The 21780-nt window shown below is 44.6% G+C and overlaps 1 protein-coding gene across 2 annotated transcripts in view; it reads left to right on the top strand.

The window, feature by feature from the left end:
* The window catches only part of EPG5 (ectopic P-granules 5 autophagy tethering factor), a 227902-nt gene that overhangs the window by 111850 nt on the left and 94272 nt on the right, over positions 1-21780 (top strand). For both annotated transcript variants that reach the window (XM_082254537.1, XM_082254536.1), the window contains exons 15-23: positions 639-758; positions 967-1205; positions 4336-4476; positions 8575-8719; positions 10296-10493; positions 10700-10810; positions 14262-14381; positions 15974-16140; positions 19292-19519. In XM_082254537.1, the coding sequence (XP_082110663.1) occupies positions 639-758; positions 967-1205; positions 4336-4476; positions 8575-8719; positions 10296-10493; positions 10700-10810; positions 14262-14381; positions 15974-16140; positions 19292-19519 (1469 nt within the window). The remainder of the gene's footprint in view (positions 1-638; positions 759-966; positions 1206-4335; positions 4477-8574; positions 8720-10295; positions 10494-10699; positions 10811-14261; positions 14382-15973; positions 16141-19291; positions 19520-21780) is intronic.

The following is a 21780-nucleotide window of genomic DNA, read 5'->3' as shown; positions in this document are numbered from 1 at the left end:
CATCCACGATCTCCGAGCCTCTGAACAGCAGTAAATCTTTAGGCTGTCAGCAGGTCGGCCTCTACAAATTTGGCTCAGTGCCTAAAAATTGAGAGCAATTGTAGAGCAGGGTTAAGACCATGTATTACTGGATTTTAAACAGTATAGACACTTATTTTTAATGTATTATATAGCTATACCTGCAAAAGGGGCCAGCCTGAAGTGATGTAACAGGACTTTATTTTCTTACTAAAATTCCACTTTAACACAGTGGCCAAATAAATGTTCCACTTTAAGGTAAGTATTACTCTGTTTTGCTCTTTTGAAAAGACCAATGCCAGCAATTCTCTACGGCTAGAACAAAAGTCCTATCATTCTGCCCAGCCTGTCATTTACACCCCCCCCCCCCCATGATTCCACAACCTGGGCGGCGCTCACATGTCATTTAATGAATGCCTGCTCTTCGCTGCCAGAGGGAGATGGAGATCGCTGGATCGGCTAGATGACTGATAATATTTTTTTTTACATACGGGGGTGGGGGTTAAGGGATGGTGGCAGGGGTGTGTAAAAAGTCCTGGAGTTTCCCTTTATAAATGCAAAGTGAATAATGTCCTTTGAGTTGAGGTTATGATATTCGATGTGATTGTTTCTCTGCACAGCAAACACTGCACCTGGATCACACTGTACATGTCGAGGTGGCCCTGATGGTTCTGGAGGCTTATCAGAAGTATATCTCGGACAAACCATACACTGGAATCATCTCAGAGAGTATTAAACAGGTTGGTTCATCTAAATTAAGAATTTCACTTTTGTGGTATTTCTGGATGCATGACTGTCCTTTAACACCTTTGGACATCCTGAGGTTTACAGCCTTAAAAGCGGAACTTCATCCAAAAAAAGTGATGGTTTTTTCTTAATATTTTGGAATGATAACAGCAGTTAAATACCACAGCAAATGTATTCCAGTCATTGTTTGCTTTCCATTAGGTTTCATACCTAGCCAGCATCGTCCGGACGGGGCAGACCCCAGAAGCCTCCTTTAACCAGTGGGCCTGGGATTTGGTCTTGAGACTTAAGTTACACAGGAACGACCGTCCCGAGCAGCTGTGTGATGCCGTGCCAGATCTGACAGAAGCAAACGTACTACATCCCGTTCTGAAGGCTGTGAAATCCAGCGTCCCAATTGGTTGTTACATTGCTCTGGCAGCGGCCTCGGCTGGGCACACGTGAGTTATCTTTGTCTGGTGTTCTGTCTGATGTCTGTTCCTTTTTGTATTCTTTGACTTCCAGCAACCATAGAAAACCAAACTCCTGACATACCCTTTCCAAGTCTATGGAGGACAAGTTGTGTCAAATGGCAAAATTCAGTGCTTCCCGTCTGGGCCATTGTAAAATGACAGCCGGGCAGGAACCCTATTGTTCTGAGAGAACGTCCTATGACCGGACACAGCCAATGACAGATCACTGTACAGGCCTGCTGCTGTTAGTGAAGGAAAAAAGTATTTGATCCTCTGCTGATTTTGTACATTTGCCCACTGACAAAAAAAGATCAGTCTATAATTTTAATGGTCGGTTTATTTTACCAGTGAGAGACAAAATAACAACAAAAATAGCCAGAAAAACGCATTCAAAAAGTTATAAATTTATTTGCATTTTAATGAGTGAAATAAGTATTGGACTCCTTCAGAAAACCTGACTTAGTACTTGGTGGCCAAACCCTTGTTGAAAATCAGAGGTCAGACGTTTCTTGTAGTTGGCTACCAGGTTTGCACACATCTCAGGAGGGATTTTTTCCCACTCCTCTTTGCAGATCCTCTCTAAGTCATTAAGCTTTCGAGGCTGACATTTGGTAACTCGGACCTTCAGCTCCCTCCACATATTTTTTTATGGCATTAAGGTCTGGAGACTGGGGCCACTCCAGGACCTTAATTTGCTTATTCTTAAACCACTTCTTTGTTGCCTTGGCTGTGTGTTTTTGATCATTGTAATGCTGGAATACCCATCCACGACCCATTTTCAAAGCCCTGGCTGAGGGAAGGAGGTTCTCACCCAAGATTTGATGGTACATGGCCATGTCTATTGTCACTTTGATGCAATGAAGTTGTCCTGTCCCCTTAGCAGAAAAACATTCCCAAAGCATAATGTTTCCACCTCCATGTTTGATGGTGGGGATGGTGTTCTTGGGGTCATAGGCAGCATTTCTCCACCTCTCAAACACGGCAAGTTGAGTTGATGCTAAAGTGCTTGATTTTGGTCTCATCTGACCACAACATTTTCACCCAGTTCTCCTCTGAATCATTCAGATGTTCATTAGCAAACCTCAGACGGGCCTGTACATGTGCTTTCTTAAGCAGGGGTACCTTGCGGGCGCTGCAGGATTTCAGTCCTTCACGGCGTAGTGTGTTACCAACTGTTTTCTAGGTGACTATGGTCCCAGCTGCCTTGAGATCATTGACTAGATTCTCCTGTGTAGTTCTGCACCGTTCTCATGATCATTGAAACTCCACGTGGGGAGATCTTGCATGGATCCCCAGACCGAGGGAGATTGACAGTTATTTTGTGTTTCTTCCAATTGTTGTCACCCTGTCAACCAAGCTGCTTGGCGATGACCTTATAGCCCATTCCAGCCTTCTGTAGGTCTATAATCTTGTCCCTGACATCCTTGAACAGCTCTTTGGTCTCCATGGTAGAGAAAATGGAATCTAAATAATGAATTGCTTCTGTGGACAGGTGTCTTTTATACAGGTAACAAGCTGCGTTTAGGCGCACAATCTTTAAGAGAGTGCTCCTAATCTCAGCTTGTTATCTGTATAGAAGACACCTGGGATCCAGAAATCTTGCTGATTGATAGGGGATCAAATTTTTATTTCACTCAATGCAAATCAATTTAACTTATTTGAAATGTGTTTTTCTAGATTTTTTTGTTGTTCTGTCTCTCGCTGTTAAAATAAACCTAACATTTAAAATTATAGACTGATCATTTCTTTGTCAGTGGGCTAATGTACAAAATCAGCAGGGGATTTTAATCACTGTACCAAGTGATCACTGTGACCAATCACAGCAGATTACATGATAATTGTAAACCATGAACGGCTTCCTTCCATGCCATTCATTGTTTACAATTGTGTTGCTGGCTGTGATTGGTCATAGTAATCACATGGTACAGACTTCCCCAGAGCAGTACAGTGTTACTATGGTGACACTATAGCTCTGGTCACAGTATGTTCAAAAAAAGAAAAAAGAAAAAAAGATTGAAAAATAGATATATTTTTTTTTTACATACTGTCACCAGTGTCCCTGGTCACCGCCACATCGGTTATATAATACCACTGTACTACACTGGTAGTACAAACAAAACAAAAAAAATATTTTTTTTTCATTTCTTCATTTTCCAAAAAATTACAAATTCAAAAAACTCGCCATGCCCCCTATTAAATACGTTGGACTGTCTACTTTCCAAAAGGGGTCATTTGGGGGTATTTGTCCTGTCCTGGCGTTTTCGGGTCTCCAGGACTTATCAATTTTCAGATATACCATAGTTTGTGGATTCTATAACTTTCCTACAGACTAAATAATATATACTCTGATTTGGGTTATTTTCACCAAATAATAGTTTGGCATAAATTTATGAAGAAAGATTTTTTACTTACAAAAGTTATAACCGAAACTAAAAACTTTTTTTTGTTCATAATAATGAAAAACCCCAGTGGTGATTAAATACCACCGAAATAAATCTCAAGTGAGGGGAAAAAAAATGATCCAAATTTCATATGGATACAGTATGGCATGACCATGCAATTGTCATTTGAAGTGTGACAGGGCTGAAAGTTCAAAATTAGGCAGGAAGGGGGTGAAATGCCCGATATACATTGAGCATAACTTGCTGGTAAGGGAACTAATCACAACAGCTATGAAAGAAACTGAATGGATTAGTCTTTAAGGGCCCGGTCATATCAGAGTAGTCCGTTGTGGTGCATTTAAGTACCTTAAAAAAAAAAAAAATAAAAAAGGGCCTTTTACTTAAATGGGCTGCTTAACACACCACAGAGGACCAAAAGCAGAACATTTGTCTAGTGCATCACATTGCAACACATAAGGTTCTGTCCATTGAGGTGTGTTGAGGTGCCATTCATAATCATTTGCACTACAATGCACCAATGTACATAACGTGTTACTGCAGCACAATGGTGTAAATGGTCCTAAATTTTTTTAATCGCCCTGGTTTATTTATGAGAGGTTTATATATGATCTTCTTGGAGAAGCTTGAGGATCAATTCAGACATGAAGTCCTCTGTGTGTCTGTGGTCAGCTCTAGGCTTTGGCTTCCATCTTGTTTGCCTTCTTTTGTCTCCATAGTGTGGACAAGTTCTGCGCGGAAGGTGTGATGATGCTGGGGGATTTGGTGCAAGCAAGACATCTGCGTGCCGTGGTTCATATTCTGGATAAAGTCCTGCCTATGTTTTATCCGTGTCCCAGCTATCTACTGAAAAATGAGCTGTGAGTCCTCTTCTCTCTCCTAATCCTAACCCTAAACAAACAAGTGTATATAGACTATTTTAAGGGTCGCTCTCCTGAGTAGTATATTTCAAATTATAAGTGGAGCTTGGTGGGCTTGGTCCATCGGTTGAACCTCCTACCATAATTCCTTATCCCGTTCCTGTCCACCTGGGAATTTTGGTGTTCGCTGCCCACCTTTGTGTGTCCCATCTTCTCCTGTTACATTCTGCATAAAATTAAAATCCATAAAAATTCAGCTGGGGTGGTGGGATCCCCTAATAATAGGCACAGAGTGTGCAGAGTTGAGAATTCGGAGATCTCACAAATGGTGTTCCCGAGAGTTGCAAGAAACTGTCATGGAGTTTAAACCATATTTTGAATAGATGCAAAGATATGATGGGTCAGTTTGACTTTTTTTTCAAGGAAGAAGCAAGAGGGACCATCCTACCTAAAGCCAATTTTTAGTAGGCTATAATTGGTCAATGTTGATTTTTTTTTTTTTTTCACAATTGAACTAGAATTCCCTTTCTGTTGCCATAATTTGTAAGTTCGCACATCATACTTGCACATTATAGCTGCCTGTTTATTCATTTCTGGTGAGGACAAATTAAGGCTGGCCATACACTATACAATTTTCTTGCTCAACTTTCCTTTAGATTTACCAAAACCATGTAATATAGGGTCAAACCTAAACACTTTCAATTTGTATGCAGTCAGGCAGGCCCTTGCACTACATAGTTTAAGGTAAATCTAAAGCAAATTGAATAAGAAAATTGTATAGTGTATGGCCAGCCTAAGGCGGTTCCTCACCGCTCTGTCCAGTGCCATCTTCAGCACGGGATCTTCTAGGTTCCCGTCATTCCTCTTTGGACTGCTGCTAATGATATAACTCCTGTGCAGGAGTCCCAGCACCCGGCTTTATTCTCTTACAAATGTACCCCTTTTTTTCCCATTCCCAGACCCCCCCACCACAGATGCATTCTTACCTGGATATGACAGAGTTCTTCTCTTTATCTTTGGGGACCAAAGGTATTTAATGGGGGGGAGTGTGTAGCCAGGGGCTGGCACAGGAGCCCTTTATGAAAAATAATGTGTTGCGAGGAACTCCACAGAACTCTTATGGTGAGACAAGAAGTGCAGGCATGTTCAACCATTATGCTCTCCTTGCCTCCTTATGTCCCCACCTGAATGGGCAACTTCGGACTGGCGAAAATACTGTTTACGAAAGGACTGTGGGAGTTGTAGTTTCATTATGTGTAGGTGGCACCGTATTATAGCAGCTCAGTCTTAAGCTGGCTACACGCTAAACCTTATTTTTGTTCAACCACAAAACAATGTGGATGCAGGAATTCCCCTGCTGTTCTATTGTATTCTGGCAGCGGGGACTCCACACCGCCTATCAAAAACGGTTTTGCAGCAGTACTGTTGGACGGACGCTAATCTAATAATTTGGCTTTGTTGAACGGAGAGGGCTACACACAGAATGAAATTTGGCTGGTCCTTGCTGAACGAGCCAAATTTTGATCTGTGTATCAAACTTTACTGTCTTGACCGCATCGGTGCATTCGTCCTCATAGACATTTGTGGGGATGTCTTCCTTCCTCTTTGGTCTCCGGACAGAAGTGATACTTGTGGTGATGGGGAAAAAACTATGTCCAGAGTATAGTGGTGCATATCCATCTGTGAAGTATGGTGAGTTAGGTTATGGCAAAAAGGATAAAAGCAGTGTGTCTTAAAGTGATTGTAAACGTCATATTTTTATTTTTTTAAATCATTTTGCACAGAGCAGTCCAGATCCTTTTCCGGGATCCCACACCGGCGCTCCTGGCTCCTCCCACCGAGTGCCCACCATAGCAAGCCGCTTGCTATGGGGACACTCGTGCGGGCCCGCCCCAGATCCGGCTCTGTGTGTCCATTGACACACAGAATGTGGCTTGATCCCGCTCTCTCTTCGCTGGCTGTGATTGACATCAGCAGGAGTCCTTGTCTCTGAGCCAATGAGGAGGGAGAGAGGTGCTCTCGTGTACATTGTTAAATCGAGATCATAATCAGGGCTAAGTTTAAGGGGGGCTGCACTCAGAAGGAATTTAACCTTAGAGAGGAGCTCCAGGCTCCTTCAGAAAAAATGTAAACTCGGCAACTGCAAATACTGTAGCTGCTGACTTTTAATATTACGACACTTGCCTGTCCAGCGGCGTCCTTACTGTGAGACGATTTTTCAATTGGCTGTTGAGTGCTGCCGCCGCCATCTCCAATAGGGGAAACTGGCAGTGAAGCCTTGTGCCTTCACAGCTGGTTCCCTACTGCGAATTCGCAATGCTTGCTGTGCTCTGTTATTGGGCCAGCTGCAGGGGAAGGAGGAGGGGGCCGAACTTTGTAAAAACCAGGCACTCGCTCCCCCTCCTTCCCCCAAAAGTTGCTAGTTGGGTCAGCGGAGGGTGAGGAGGCAGACAAGCGGAGCTTCCCCTTTTAGATGCAGCTCCGCTTTAATGCAAAGATCACATAAATGTAAAAACCCCTCAGCCTTTGCTACCACTTTACAGGATAAGTACACTTTAAAATGAAGCGTACTTATCCTTTTTGCCCCTTTAGCTTAACCTGAACAGATCGTTGTGATGTCATCAGCACTGCTGTCTTCAGTATTATACTGTGAGTGAAAACCACCATAGTGCCCGCACTCACAGGATCCCCCAAGTACCATAGTGCCAGCCTACACTCACAGTATCTCCTAAGCATCATAGTGCCAGCCTGCACTCACAGTATCTCCTAAGCATCATAGTGCCAGCCTGCACTCACAGTATCTCCTGAGCATCATAGTACCAGCCTGCACTCACAGTATCTCCTAAGCATCATAGTACCAGCCTGCACTCACAGTATCTCCTGAGCATCATAGTGCCAGCCTGCACTCACAGTATCTCCTAAGCATCATAGTACCAGCCTGCACTCACAGTATCTCCTAAGCATCATAGTACCAGCCTGCACTCACAGTATCTCCTAAGCATCATAGTACCAGCCTGCACTCACAGTATCTCCTGAGCATCATAGTACCAGCCTGCACTCACAGTATCTCCTAAGCATCATAGTACCAGCCTGTACTCACAGGATCTCCTGAGCATCATAGTGCCAGCCTGTACTCACAGTATCTCCTAAGCATCATAGTACCAGCCTGTACTCACAGGATCTCCTGAGCATCATAGTACCAGCCTGCACTCACAGTATCTCCTAAGCATCATAGTACCAGCCTGCACTCACAGTATCTCCTGAGCATCATAGTACCAGCCTGCACTCACAGTATCTCCTAAGCATCATAGTGCCAGCCTGTACTCACAGGATCTCCTGAGCATCATAGTGCCAGCCTGTACTCACAGTATCTCCTAAGCATCATAGTACCAGCCTGTACTCACAGGATCTCCTGAGCATCATAGTGCCAGCCTGTACTCACAGTATCTCCTGAGCATCATAGTACCAGCCTGCACTCACAGTATCTCCTGAGCATCATAGTACCAGCCTGCACTCACAGGATCTCCTAAGCATCATAGTACCAGCCTGCACTCACAGTATCTCCTGAGCATCATAGTACCAGCCTGCACTCACAGTATCTCCTGAGCATCATAGTACCAGCCTGCACTCACAGTATCTCCTAAGCATCATAGTGCCAGCCTGTACTCACAGGATCTCCTGAGCATCATAGTGCCAGCCTGTACTCACAGGATCTCCTGAGCATCATAGTGCCAGCCTGTACTCACAGGATCTCCTGAGCATCATAGTACCAGCCTGCACTCACAGTATCTCCTAAGCATTGTAGTGCCAGCCTGCACTCACAGTATCTCTTAAGTTTGAGTGACTCTGGATGTCCTTCAACTCAGAAGACTGAGGACCTCTGAGGAAGCCGCTCTGGATCCAATGTGAGAATTGCAGCCTGAGCTCTGGGGTCTTTTTTTAAGGTTAAACTTTTTTGCCTGAGTGTATAGTGGTGGACTTTTCTCCATGTGATGGAATAACATTTTGCTGTATTGGTATTATAGACGTGATAATGATAGTTCTGATGTTTTTACAGATCTTCTCTTTGAGTTTTTCATCCTGTCCTCTCCTGTTCAGGTTTCTGTCCTATATTCAGCTCTTCCTGCAGCTGGACAGCGGAGTTCCTCAGGGGATGACTATGCAGATGACTCACAAGGTCACCCAGCACCTGACTTCCATCAACTATGGGGAGAATGTGAAGCTGCTCACTAACATGGTCCAGGTAAGTAAGGGATTTGAGGAAGAGAGGATCGGCTGCTTCGAGGATTTAAGGCCATACCTGTTAAAATGATTGAGACCATCCCCACCAAGAACAGGATTTTGGGCAAATGCGATAATTCGTTTAGTCATCCTAAGGCCTCTTTCACACGGGCGTTCCGTATGTCCGTATATCACCCCATCCGTTTGCGGGTGATATACGAACATAATGTATGTCAATGGGATTGCGTATGTCAGCGTCCTTTCAGTTCTGTTCCATTTTTTGGAACGGAAGAGAACCCTATTTTTCTTCCGTTTAAAAAACGGAAAGGACGCAAAATCGGATGTCAGCGGTGTCATCCGCTGACATCTGCAATCCCATAGACATACATTATGTCTGCATATCATCCGCAAACAGATGGGATGATATGCGGACATATGGACCGGATGACACAAGTGTCATCCGTGTCCGTAAAAAAAAAAAGTGCCGGAGCGGATCGCAATACGGTCCGCTCTGTGTGAAAGAGGCCTTAAGCTAAATTCCAGGCAAAAGGCTAAATACATAAAAACAATTCAAGATTGCTTTTTTATATGCCAAAGGATTTGTATTGCTGTCCATCTATTTCTGAGATTTACACAGCTCTGCCCCACAGCACAGCCCTATCTGGCAGGGAAGGAGACCTGATTTTCTTTTCTCTTACAGTTTAATAACACTTGTAGGTCTTGTCCCTTCCCCAGCCTGTTAAAGGAGAAAAGCAACAGACTTATGAACTCCTCTCCCTGTCACTTTGTTCTCTCCTCCCATCAGCGTGTCTATTTTTAATATACAGTATGAGCATTACAGCAAAACCTATTGCCGTTTTCTGTTGCTTCTCCTTCTCCCTGTCTGAGTTCTGCTGTACAGGGGATTTCAGTTTAAATTCAGTTTAAAGGATAAGCTCACCTTTGGAACATGTCACATGTTCCACCTGTTTTTAGCGTGCAAGATGTAACATGCTCCAGCATCTGCACCTTCACCTCCCTTCCCTGTGACAGTGGGTGGGGGATCCTCTCCCTGCCCCACTCTCACAATTTGAAACTGGCGCAGCTGTACGGGGCGCCGCCCACGCGGCCTCGTCGTTCATTTAAAGTTCCCTGTGAATGAATAGACTACAAGTCCCATCAGCCATTGCAGCTGATGTATTGGAGGAATGGGCAGTCCGCTATCCTGAGAGTCTGCAGGAACTGAACATTGCACCCGGGATCTGCTGATCAATGCTCTGCAGACTTCTTAGAAAAGAAATAAGAAATCCACTTTTTTTATACCTGCAAATAAATGTGCATTTATTTATTTAGTTTTTTTAAAGGTGAATTTATCTTTTAACTTTCCTATGATATTTTTGGTTTGTTCTAACCATTTTGGCACCACTGATGAGCAGACTGACACAAATGGTGACTAGCATTTATGGATTTCTCCTTAGTTATAATATATTAACAGTAGATTGTTAATTGTGATGGTCTTCGGGAGGATGTAGAAGATGGAATGTTCCAACAGCTTCTTCTGCAGAGGCAATGGAACATTTTGGAGAAGAAGTAGCACAATCTTTGTTCTTTTTCCATAGACCCACATTGCTGCTAGCACTAATCCTAATGAAGTGGGCCCGGTGGCAGTGCTGGAGTTCTGGACTCAGGTCCTCATAAGTCAGCAGCTGTGGCACAGAGATAAAGGCAGCCTGCACCTCATGGACCAGCTCTGTAAAGCGGCATTCAGATACATGGAGGAGGACTGCGTGCAGAAGCTGCTCTACCAACAGCACAAGGTAACATGGAGTACATTCTGGGCACCATCTATAACAGAAGACTGTTTTACTTGCACCCAGTTAGATGCTTCTTTACATTCTTCTATGGTTGACAATGAAGTGAAACATCTGACTGGGTATCCTGTGTGCATAGATGTCTCTCCTTTACCCGGGGCAATTGAAGTGGCTGACCTGCTTCTTGGAATTCTGTCTTCCATTTTTTTTAGGATGCTCTGGGATATCACTGTGACCGCGGCATTCTCTCCTCCTTCGTTGGCTGGATTGTGGCTGGCAATGTTACTCCTTCATTTATTGACTCCAACTACAACCCTTCGCAGGTACTGAGGGTCATTCCGAATTGAAACACCAGGCCCATTTTTCTTGATAAATGTTGTTCTCAGACAGTTTATAAAGTGAAGCCTCGTACACACGCAACGATTGTTGGCCGTGAATTTTCGGCCAACGTCCGATCGTCCGATTGTCGGCTTGTTAGTATGATGCCTCTGACAACCGACTGCGACTTTTCGGCCAAAAAAAATCTGGTGTGCAGGCTATAAAATTTTTGTTGGCCGTCAACAGAACGGCCGATTTTCCGTCAGTCAGTACAGATTTCGGCAAACAAAAATCAGATGAGCAAGACTAGGCATGCTCAGAGAAGAAAAAACACATGGAAAGTCAACCATCACATGACATCACTTCTGAAGTTGGTTGTTGTTGGCCGAGAAAATTTGTATGCAGTCTAGAGCACATTTCAACCAACACAACACCACTGGACAAAAGACGGCCGATCGGTCGGCCAACAATCGTTGCGTGTGTACGAGGCTTTACTCTGCGCAGTGCCTGCCCTCCTTTCCATAATCATCTTTGCATTACCTAGCGCAGCCTTTTTCAACCAGGGGTGCCTTGAGGTTTCTTCAGGGATGTCAGAAATTTCCCAAAAATGTAATACAGGCCGGCGTGTGAATGAAGGCTGCCTTTTAGTTACATAAAGTCACAGGTTTTCATTTTGCACCATTACAACCTTCTAGCTGCCGGCGTCCTGGCAACCAAAGACATCAGTTGATAAGGAGAATGTCAGTCGCCTGCAGGGCATCCTTGTTTGATCCCCCCCCCCTGCCCCTCTCCATCAGTGTTGGGGTCACATCAGCTGAGTGATGGAGAAAAACTGAGGGAGAAGAGAAACATTGGAATACTCTCAGTACCAGTTTGCAAAAGTGTATTTGCTTTGGAAGAAGAAATCATCTCTAGCATTGGGTGTCCTACTTTGTTGCTGCATTATGTATTGTTAAAATAGTTTTTACATTTTAGAACGGAGTGGTGCTTTAAGGATTCTTGTACACTTCAGCTTGAAAAATCTCAGTATGGCCTTTTCTTTTCTAGGCCCCTTTCACACAGCTCCATTCCGTCGACGGAGCCGTGCTGCTCAGCGGGGGATCGATTCGTCGATCCCCCGCTGAGCAGGCGGATGATAGCTCCGTCTTCGCTCTGTGTGTGGAGACGGAGGTGTCAGATCCCCGCTGTCCTCTATGGGGGAATCGGATGAGAACGGACTGCCTGTCCGTTCTCATCCAATCCGATCCGCTGGACAGATGGAAAATAGGGTTTTCATCCGTCCGGATTTGACGGACAGGATCAGATCGGATGGCAGCGGGTGTCAGCGGAGATGTCTCCGCTGACACCCGCTGCCCTATAGAGATGCATGGGGCATCCGTTCAGATCTGCCTGAAAAACTGACAGGTGGATCTGAACGGTCCGCATGTGTGAAAGGGGCCTTACTAAGCTAAAATACAGCCCATTAATTGTAATGTGCCTGTGCACACAGGCGCGTAAACAAGCACCGTGCATTCTTCAGTAGCAAAAAAAAATAGAGAAATCAGCTTTTTTAGTCATTAATTTACGCATCATGCGCTCAAATACGCACCATTGTGCAAAAATGTGCACAAATTTACATATTGTGAAGAACGAGAATACGTTTTCAGGCATTTGCGCGAAAATGCACGCATATACGCGGAAATGCAAGTAAATACAGGAAAATACATGCAAAAAAAAAAAAAACTTTGAAAAAGTAGATGCTCAAACAGGAGTATCCTGTTCAAGAGGCATTAGACTGCCCATCATTTTTAAAGGGTGCCTCAAGATTGTCCATAATTTTTAAAGGGTGCCTTAACTGAAAAAATGTTAAGAAACACTGACCTGGCGGCATCTATTTGAAAGTCTAAATAAAAAGTAGGCATATTTGATTTTTTTTTTTTTTAAACTTGAAGTTTAGTTTTAATCTTTCTCCAGTCATGCCTGGTCCTCTTCACAGCACTGAACTTCCAATGCTGCTGAGGTTAATGGCTTCGAACATTGAAGTACATTGAAGAAGTCACGGCACTTACTGCTTACTGTTCAGTCCTCTACTTACATAAGACCTAGCATTGCCTTTACAATATGCTACATGTTCTGTGAATGGTGGAGATGATCCTGCCATTCGTTTGCCTGTCCCCCATTCACCGAACCTGTTGCATTCTCTAAAAACAATGCAAGGACTTTTCTGTATCGTTCATTGAGGGACGCAGTCTCTGTTGTTCTGAGGCTCCGTCTGTCGATGGACGATACAGAAAATTGGATTTTTGTCTTACCATAAAATCCTTTTCTCTGAAGTTCATTGATGGACACAGTCTCTATTCTTCATAACAGTAGAGTTATACTGCCCCCTACAGGAGTACGTACTGTTATGAAGAACAGAGACTGTGTCCGTCAATGAGCTTCAGAGAAAAGGATTGTACGGTAAGACCAAAATCCAATTTTCTCTATTGTTCATTGATGGGACGCAGTCTCTGTTCTTCTTAACAGTAGGTACTCCTGTAGGGGGCAGTATAACTCTACTGTTATGAAGAATAGAGACTGCGTCCGTCAATGAACTTCAGAGAAAAGGATTTTATGGTAAGACAAAAATCCAATTTTCTGTATCATCCATCGACAGACGCAGCCTCATCTCCATGAGCTGAGTGGGTTTATGCTCCTCCCATCAGTAGTAGTCTAGGCAGGAAAATTTGAATACACACGCCCAGGGGGCTGTCCCTCCAGGCATAAACCCCCACTGCACAACCCAGCACATCAGTTTTGTTTTCTGCCTAAAGTATAAAACCCAAAGTTATAAACCCCTGCAGAGCTGGAAGGGGTGTAGTTTAGTACGTGGGAGCAGTGATTCAGCTTAAAAAGTGAGAAGGCTATTCCCAACACTGGATATCAACAATTTATTTTTATTTATTTTTTCCCATTTAACTGTTTTTAGCTTTTTTAAAATTTTTTTGCTTGTTTTTACTCTTTAACATTTTTTTTGTGATTTGGAGAAAAGGTTTGCATTTGGTTGGGGCAGAGTATGTCAAAACCGAAAGCACTTCATTTGATGATCTTTATGATCCATCCTTACAATCGTTTTTATAATCTTCAAGACAGAGTCTTTACTCCATTAGATCAGAGTTTGTCAACCAGGGTTAAATCCTCAGGTTCCTTCAGAGGTTGCTAGGGGTTCCTTGAACAATGAGCAATTTCTACCTCTCAGATAATTTCCCACTGTCATCCTTTATCTTCGCTATCTGTAAGGGGGTAATTCTTCCCAATGACCACAAATGTAAAGAGCATTCTTCCCACTGACTGTCACACTAATGTATCAGGAGTTGTAGATTTTTATCAGGACTTCCCTGAGACTGGAAACTTTTTTCAAGGGTTCCTCTGTGTTGAAAAGTTTAAGAGCTCTAGTTTGAGCATTTCTAATACTCATGAAATTGATTGTCCTTTCAGATCTGGTTCTCATGGACTGTGCTGAACACAGAATCTTTGTTTGAAGAGGATTCCCAGCTACGACGGGTTGTGGAATATGAGTTACTCAGCAATTCTATAACGCCAGATCAAGCTCTCAAGGTATCGTTTCCAGGAGCTGAAGAACAAACTGAAGCTCCTTTAATCCAGGCTGCTGTCTAATGCAAATTCCAACCAAATTTTTTGTATGCTGGCTTTGTCACGGCTCCTTCCACATGATTTGCTTTGCTATTGAGTGGTGAACCCACCATCACAGAGATGGACCAAAACCCCATATTCCTCCAGTGATGTGCACTGGGTTCCTCGGCCGTCCAGGACTTTCCTGATTGGCTGAGACACAGCAGTGGTGCCATTGGCTCCCACTGCTGTCAATCAAAAGTCAGTTAGCTAATCAGAGAGGGGGCAGGACAGAAATGGAGCTGAATGGACACAGGGAGCTGTGACTCGGCTCTGGTGTCTCTATAGCAAGCTGCTTGCTGGGGGGGGGGCACTGAACAGGAGGGAGGGGCCAGGAGCACAGACGAGGGACCCGAGAGGAGGAGGATCTTGGCTGCTCTGTGCAAAACCAACTGCACAGAGAAAAAAAAAACAACAAGAATACTTTACAATCACTTTAAACTAGGGATCGACCGATTATTGGCAAAGTCGATATATCGAGGGCCGATATGCACTTTCCCTGATATATCGGAATCGGCCCCTGAGGTTACTGATATTGCTGATATTTAGGAAAGTCCTTGTACCGGAGTGATGCCTGCAGCTAGAGGCATCGCCCCGGTACCGGCGTCCATAGCCGATGGTCGGCTGTCTTGTAATGATAACCGATGCGGCTGAGAAGCCGCTCGGCTGTCATTACAAGGAGCGAGAGGGGACGACCCCCCCTCCCTGCCACCCTCCGCTGCTCACCTGGGTCTCCCGTCCCACCGGGAGACCCAGGCAACCAGCCTGCACAGCCGCCGAAGACCCGATCAAAGACTCATTCAGCTCTGATCGGGTCTCCATGCAAAAACCCGGAAGTGATGTCATGACATCACTTCCGAGTACTAGCACCAGATTAAAAAAATAACAGCATTCAAAACAGGGTTTTGAATCCTTTTAAGTGCAGAGGAGAGGTTTGGGGTCTTTTAGACCCCCAGATCCCTCCACAAGAGTACCTGTCAAGTAAAAAAAAAAAAAAAAATGTTTTTTAAATGTACGAAAATATCGGCCAATACTGATATGAGATGGCCAAAATATCGGTATCGGCAATGAAAAAACGATATTGGTCGATCACTACTTTAAACATCCTCTTTTTTAACAAAAAAAGCTTAAGCCTTTGGTGCAGAATGAGCTCCTAAAAGAACAAGAAAACCCCAATTTAAAGTATAACTACAACGCAAAATTTTTATTTTTTTTTTCATTTTGGATAGAATAAGTCCAGGAACAAACAATGAACTCAAGGTGAATAATCCTCAGATGAACCTGGTTAGGCACAGAGAAAGGTTGCTGGCTCCGCTTGCAGAGCCTAAGAAAATGAAGAAGTCTGGACAGCCGAACTCCGATGCAACTCACATTTATTGGAATAAATAAAATCCACACAGCATGTTTTATAAGCCACGTGTGTGCATATATCATGGCATTGATGCTCCACAGATCCAGATCTTGTGTAATGCTTTCTCTTAACTTTTGTATAATGGTGTCTCTATTGTGTTTTGCAGAAAGCCCAGCAGCAGCTGAAGTTGCCCATTGTGCCTTCTATACAAAGGTTGATGATTTACCGCTGGGCTCACCAAGCCATGGCTACCCCAGCAGATCACCCCCTCTTACCATTTTTTTGGCAAAAGTTTTTCCTCCTCTACCTGAGCCGGCCAGGACCACAGTATGGGTAAGATGGTGCTATAGACAATTTATTTATTTTTTTAATATTGTTATTTGTACTGTGTGTGATCTGGGGAAAAAACCATAAGGTAATACAGAAACCATGGACTGTTGTACTTTGTTGCTGGTATTGAAGCTTGTTTTTTTGTTTAGCATGGTATGAGTGGTATGAATGTTTATACAATATTTTTTATTATTAATAATTGCTTGCCATTCTAATATCTGGATTGGGGGTTACATTCACTTTAAAGCCCAACTGAACTTTAAACCAGCTAAACACATTCTAGGAGCATCAGAAACAAAAGGTGTGCAAAGTGTTAAAGCTGAACTCCAGGATTCTGTTATAATATATTTATAAGATGCGCTTTGCTGGCCCAATTAAACCGCTACCAAATTATCACCAAGAAGGGCTTACTTTTTTAGATCTCCATGACTATAAAGTACTGTGACGTCATAGCGTTCCACTGAAAATCCCTCTGCTTCCGAGGGTCGGGAGGGGGACTTTAGAGCTGGCCACATGCCACATCCACACCACCATAGAAAACTACATTTCCAATGACGCTAAGGGAAATGGAAAACATGATGGGCGCATGTGTGGGCGGAGATGAGGGCAGAACTAAGAGCCTTAGGTGTTTCTGTGGACGGAGCTGAGGCACAGATATATTTAGAGGGTGGATCAGACCGTGGGTCTAAGACTCCAGGGTTCACCCACTAAAGCGAGTCAGGCATAAGAACGGTGGCCAAGGGGATTGAGAGCATAACAGCCACCAGTCTTATGTAATGGAAGTTAAGGGGAAAGAGCACCTTAAAGCCGTTCTAAACCACAGTTTGTGAAAAAAATACCCCTGCAAGGCAATGTCACAATGTGCTAGTATGCTTTGCATGCTAGCACGTTCTGAGACACTTACTTTAAAACAAAGCCCTCCAGCGCCGCACTGTCCCCACTGAGAGAGCTTCCATCTTCCCCCGGTCTTCCTTCTGGGTTGGCAGCCTCTGGCTATATGAGTGGCCTGGGGGTACAATGGTGTCACTTTTACAGCATGGGCTCTGAAGGTTCGGCCCTGTATGCTGGACCTTTCAGAGCGCATGTGCCGGTGATGTCACCTGCTGCATGCCCTCTGAATATCTTCTAAACTGTGCAAGTTTAGGAGATATCCACAGTACCCACAGGTAAGCCTTATTATAGGTAACTATAGGTAAATAATTATATTATTGGAGTTTACTACCACTTTAACCACTTCAATACTTTTAGCGCTGTTGCATTTTGCATGACAATTGCGCGGTCATGCAACACTGTACCTAAACCAAATTTATGTCATTTTTTCCCACAAATAGAGCTTTCTTTTGGTGGTATTTGGTATTTGATCACCACAAAAAAAAGACTGAAAAGTTTAAAAAAAGTTTTTTTGTTTATGTTATAAAAATTTGTAAATAGATATGTTTTTTCCTGCACTGATGAGGCTGCACTGACAGGCACTGATGAGGAGGCACTGATGGGGTGGCACTTGTATGCGCCACTAATAGGCGGCACTGATATGTGGCACTGATAGGTAGCACTGATATGCAGCATTGGTGGGCACTGTTAGACGGCATTGATGGGGGCTGATGGGCGCTGATAGGCGGCGCTGATAGGCGGCATTGATGGGCGATGATAGGCGGCATTGATGGGCGATGATAGGCGGCACTGTTTGGCACTGATAGGCGGCACTGATAGGCGGCACTGATGGGCGCTGATAGGCGGCACTGATGGGTACTGATAGGTGGCACTGATGGGCACTGATAGGCGGCACTGATGGGCACTGATGGGCGGCACTGGTGGGCAATAATGGGCACTGGTGGGCGGCACTGATAGATGGCAATGATGGGCACTGGTGGGCAGAACTGATGGGGAGGGCACTGGTGGGCAGCACTGATGGGGAGGGCACTGGTGGGCTCCCTGAGCCCGGATTGCCATCCCTGGTGGTCATGGTGGGCATCCCTGGGGTCATGGGTGGGCATCCCTGGGGTCATGGGTGGGCATCCCTGGTGGCTCTAGTGGCACCCCTGGTGGCTCTAGTGACCTGTAAGGCACGGGCACTAACTGAGGAAAGCCGATCAACGGCACTTCCTATTTACTATGTGACCAGCTGTGATTGGACACAGCTGGTCACATGGTAAAGAGCCTACGTCAGTAGGCTCTTTACTGAGATCGGAGATGCGGTGTGTCAGAGTGACACACCGCAGCACCAATCACAGCTCTGCGCGCCCCAAGCGCATTATTCTGCTGCCGTCATATGACGCCGTGTCAGGATAATACAACCACCTTCCCACTGTCAATTCCCTATAGGGCGGGCGGGAAGTGATTAAAGCAATAAAGAAAGAATGATTTTATCACTACCTGGAGAGCAATCAATGAAAAGAAGAAAGTTTTCTTTAAAGGTATAAATGCACCTTTACAATGATGCAATAATATTTCTGCCCGGAGTTCTGCTTTAAGCTGGCTGTAAATGATAAATGGATTCCTCCATCCACCTCACTTGTAAATGGAGGAATCTCCCAGCCCGGGACATTGTATTCTGAGAGCAGGGCTTTCTGCTGTCAGAATACACTGATCAGTGGCTGCAGCTGCTGATCGACAAATGTTTTCCAACATTCCTGGTTGACTTCTGTCAAACAGGAATGAATACACATGGATCGAAAATTCAGCCGGTCCCTGCTGAATTGGCTTAATTTTGATGTTGTTTTTCTTTTTTTTTTTAAGAAGCCCATCCCCTGCCAGCATGCAAGAGAATATCCCTTGAAATCTGTGTGGTAGCAGTGGGCTTCTGCAGAGGTCTTGCACTCAAGCCTATAGCTCTGTAGTCAGCAGGCAGCATGAGCCTGACTAATTGGAGAACTAGAAGTCTCAGCCAGCAGGAGGCCTCCATCAGCTTCCTATTAATTCTTCAGCCGGTCGGGATGCCTCTAGGTTCAGTATTGAAGTCGATGGAAAGACCGTATCTGGGGGTCACATGACAATCGTATCATGGAATGTGCACATACCCAGCATTGCTTTGCACTTCATTTACCCTTTCGTTTAGCGGCCTGCTTGGGGGAAGGCTACTTTTAAATAGAACATGGATATGTTTGTTGTGTTATTATAAATCCAGCTTTGTAGCTGAAGTGTTTTCTGTGCACAGGTTACCGGTTGAAGGATGTATCGGAAAGAGATTCTTCAGTAGCCCGGCCCACCTTCACCTCCTCAAACAGATGAAGCGCCGCCTGATAGAAGTGGCTGATTTTCACCACTTGGCAAGCAAAGCCATCCGAGCCCTCGGCCCCTTGGATGGATCTCCGGTCTTCTCAGACTCAGGGGGAAGCTCTCCGGAGTGTATGACGTCTCCAGATCTGCACAAGGAGCTGGTCAAGTAAGGAGTCCAGTCATTGTAAATTATTGATATTCCATATTAACCACTTTACCACCGGAGGATTTTGCTGTCTTACGTCCAGGCCACTTTTTGCGATTCGGCACTGTGCGACTTTAACTGACAATTGCGCGGTCATGCAACGCCGTACCCAAACAAAATGTACGTCCTTTTTTTCCCCACAAACAGAGCTTTCTTTTGGTGGTATTTAATCACCTGTGCGATTTTTACTTTTTGCGCTATAAACAAAAAAAGAGCGTAAATTTTGAAAAAATAACAATATTTTTCACATATTTTTATATGAAATTGCCCCCAAAAAAAATGTAAAAATCAAAATTTTTTAAAATTTTTGGCCAATTTGTTTTCTGCTACCTATGTTTGGTAAAAAAATCACAATAAGCGTATTTTGATTGGTTTGCGCAAAAGTTATTGCGTTTACTAACTAAGGGAAAGATTTCTGTCATTTTTGGTGTTTTTTTTTTTTTTTAACGAGTAATGACGGCGATCTGCGTTTTTTTTTTTTTTTTGCGGGACTGCGACATTGCGGCGGACAGATCGGACCCTTGACTGACATTTTTGACACTTTTGGGGGTACCAGTGACATTACTACAGTAATCAGTGCTATACATATGCACTGTTACTGTAAAAATGACACTGGCAGGGAAGGGGTTAATTTTATTGGAGAGGGAGGGGTTAATGTATGCCTGGTGCTTACTGACATGTGTGGGGGGGAGGGGACTGAGTGACACAGGGACAGATCGCATGTTCAGCTATGCTGAATCCTGCAATCTGACCCTGCCTGTCACTTAGGAGATCCACCCGCTTTGTTTACACAAGCGGGTGGATCTCCAGACTCGATTCCTTGACGATCGGGGAAGAGCAGCGGCGATCGCAGCTGCTCCTCCCCTGGCCCGACTCCCGCTGTGACTGAATACAGCGGGAGCGAGCCTCCGGCGGGGCGCGCGCGCCGCCGGGAAAGGGGAGTGTCTGGCGACGTAAGTCTTCGTCGCCAGACGATAACGAACCACTTTGCCGCAGTAGAGCTCTAGTGAGCAGTGGCAAAGTGGTTAAAAAGATGAATTCCAGCATGGTATTCTTTTAGATAGTTACATTCGTCCAGCTTGTAACTATGTATATACCATGCCTGGCCGATGTCCTTGGAAGCTGAAAATCACTGAAGTAGACAAAATTACTCCAGTGATCTTCACTTGCTTCTAGGTCTCGTGCTGAGCGGCTGGTCTGATGCATTGTGAATACAGGAGGTCGGCCGCTTAGCACGGGTGCCATTCAGAGAATGCTTTGTAGTTTCTGGATGAATGCAAAGCGCTCTCTGATTGGACAAGGTGGAGAGCGAGACATCACCACCCCGCCTCTCCAATTACATAGGCTGTCTGCTGCCAGCTCCTGGCGGCTTTAGACACATCAACAGCCGATTCACACTATATGTTTTTTACCCGTGTGTGAATGATGCCTTAAAGCAGTGTTTCTTCACTCCGGTCCTCAGGGCACACAAACAGGCCAGGTTTGCAAGAAAACTGAAATACATCACAGGTGATCTAATTTGTTGCTCAGTGTTTCTAGTATTCTAGTCTGCTTCTCCCCAAGGTAATACTTAAAATCTGGCCTGTTAGTGTGCCCTGAGGAACGGAGCTGAGAAACGCTGCCTTAAAGTGATTGTAAAGTCTTGGTTTAAAAAAAAAAAAAAAAAAAAACTTGTTATACTCACTTGCTCTATGCAGTTGGTTTTGCACACAGTGGCCCACATTCTTCTCTTCTCAGATCCTTCTGTGCTCCTGGCCCCTCCCTCCTGTTGATTGACAGCAGTGGGAGCCAATTGTGCCAAGCTGCTGTCTCAGCCAATAAGGAGGGGAGTCCCGGGCAGCTGAGAGACTCCTGCAACATCGCTGGATAAAGATTGGCTCAGTTAAGTATGAGGGGGGCTGCTGCACACAGAAGGTTTTTTTTATTTTAATGCATAGAATGCATTAAAATGATTAAAAAAAAAAAAAAAGAGACTTTACAAATAACAAACATGTTATACTTACCTCCTCTGTGCAGTTGGTTTTGCACAGAGCAGCCTGGATCCTCCTCTTCTCAGGTCCCTCTTCGCTGCTCCTGGCCCCTCCCTCCTATCCAGTGCCCCCCACAACAAGCAGCTTGCTATGGGGGCACCCGAGCTGAGCTGTAGCTCGGTGTTTCAAATCAGACATGGAGCTGCCATTCGGCACCACCCCCTCTCGCTGCTGATTGGCTAACTGGCTTAA

Source organism: Pelophylax lessonae, assembly GCF_965119305.1.
Source record: "Pelophylax lessonae genome assembly, chromosome: 1".
Classification (NCBI taxonomy): Eukaryota; Metazoa; Chordata; class Amphibia; order Anura; family Ranidae; genus Pelophylax; species Pelophylax lessonae.
Note: the sequence above shows the minus strand (reverse complement) of the source record. Positions and strands in the feature narration are given on the sequence as shown.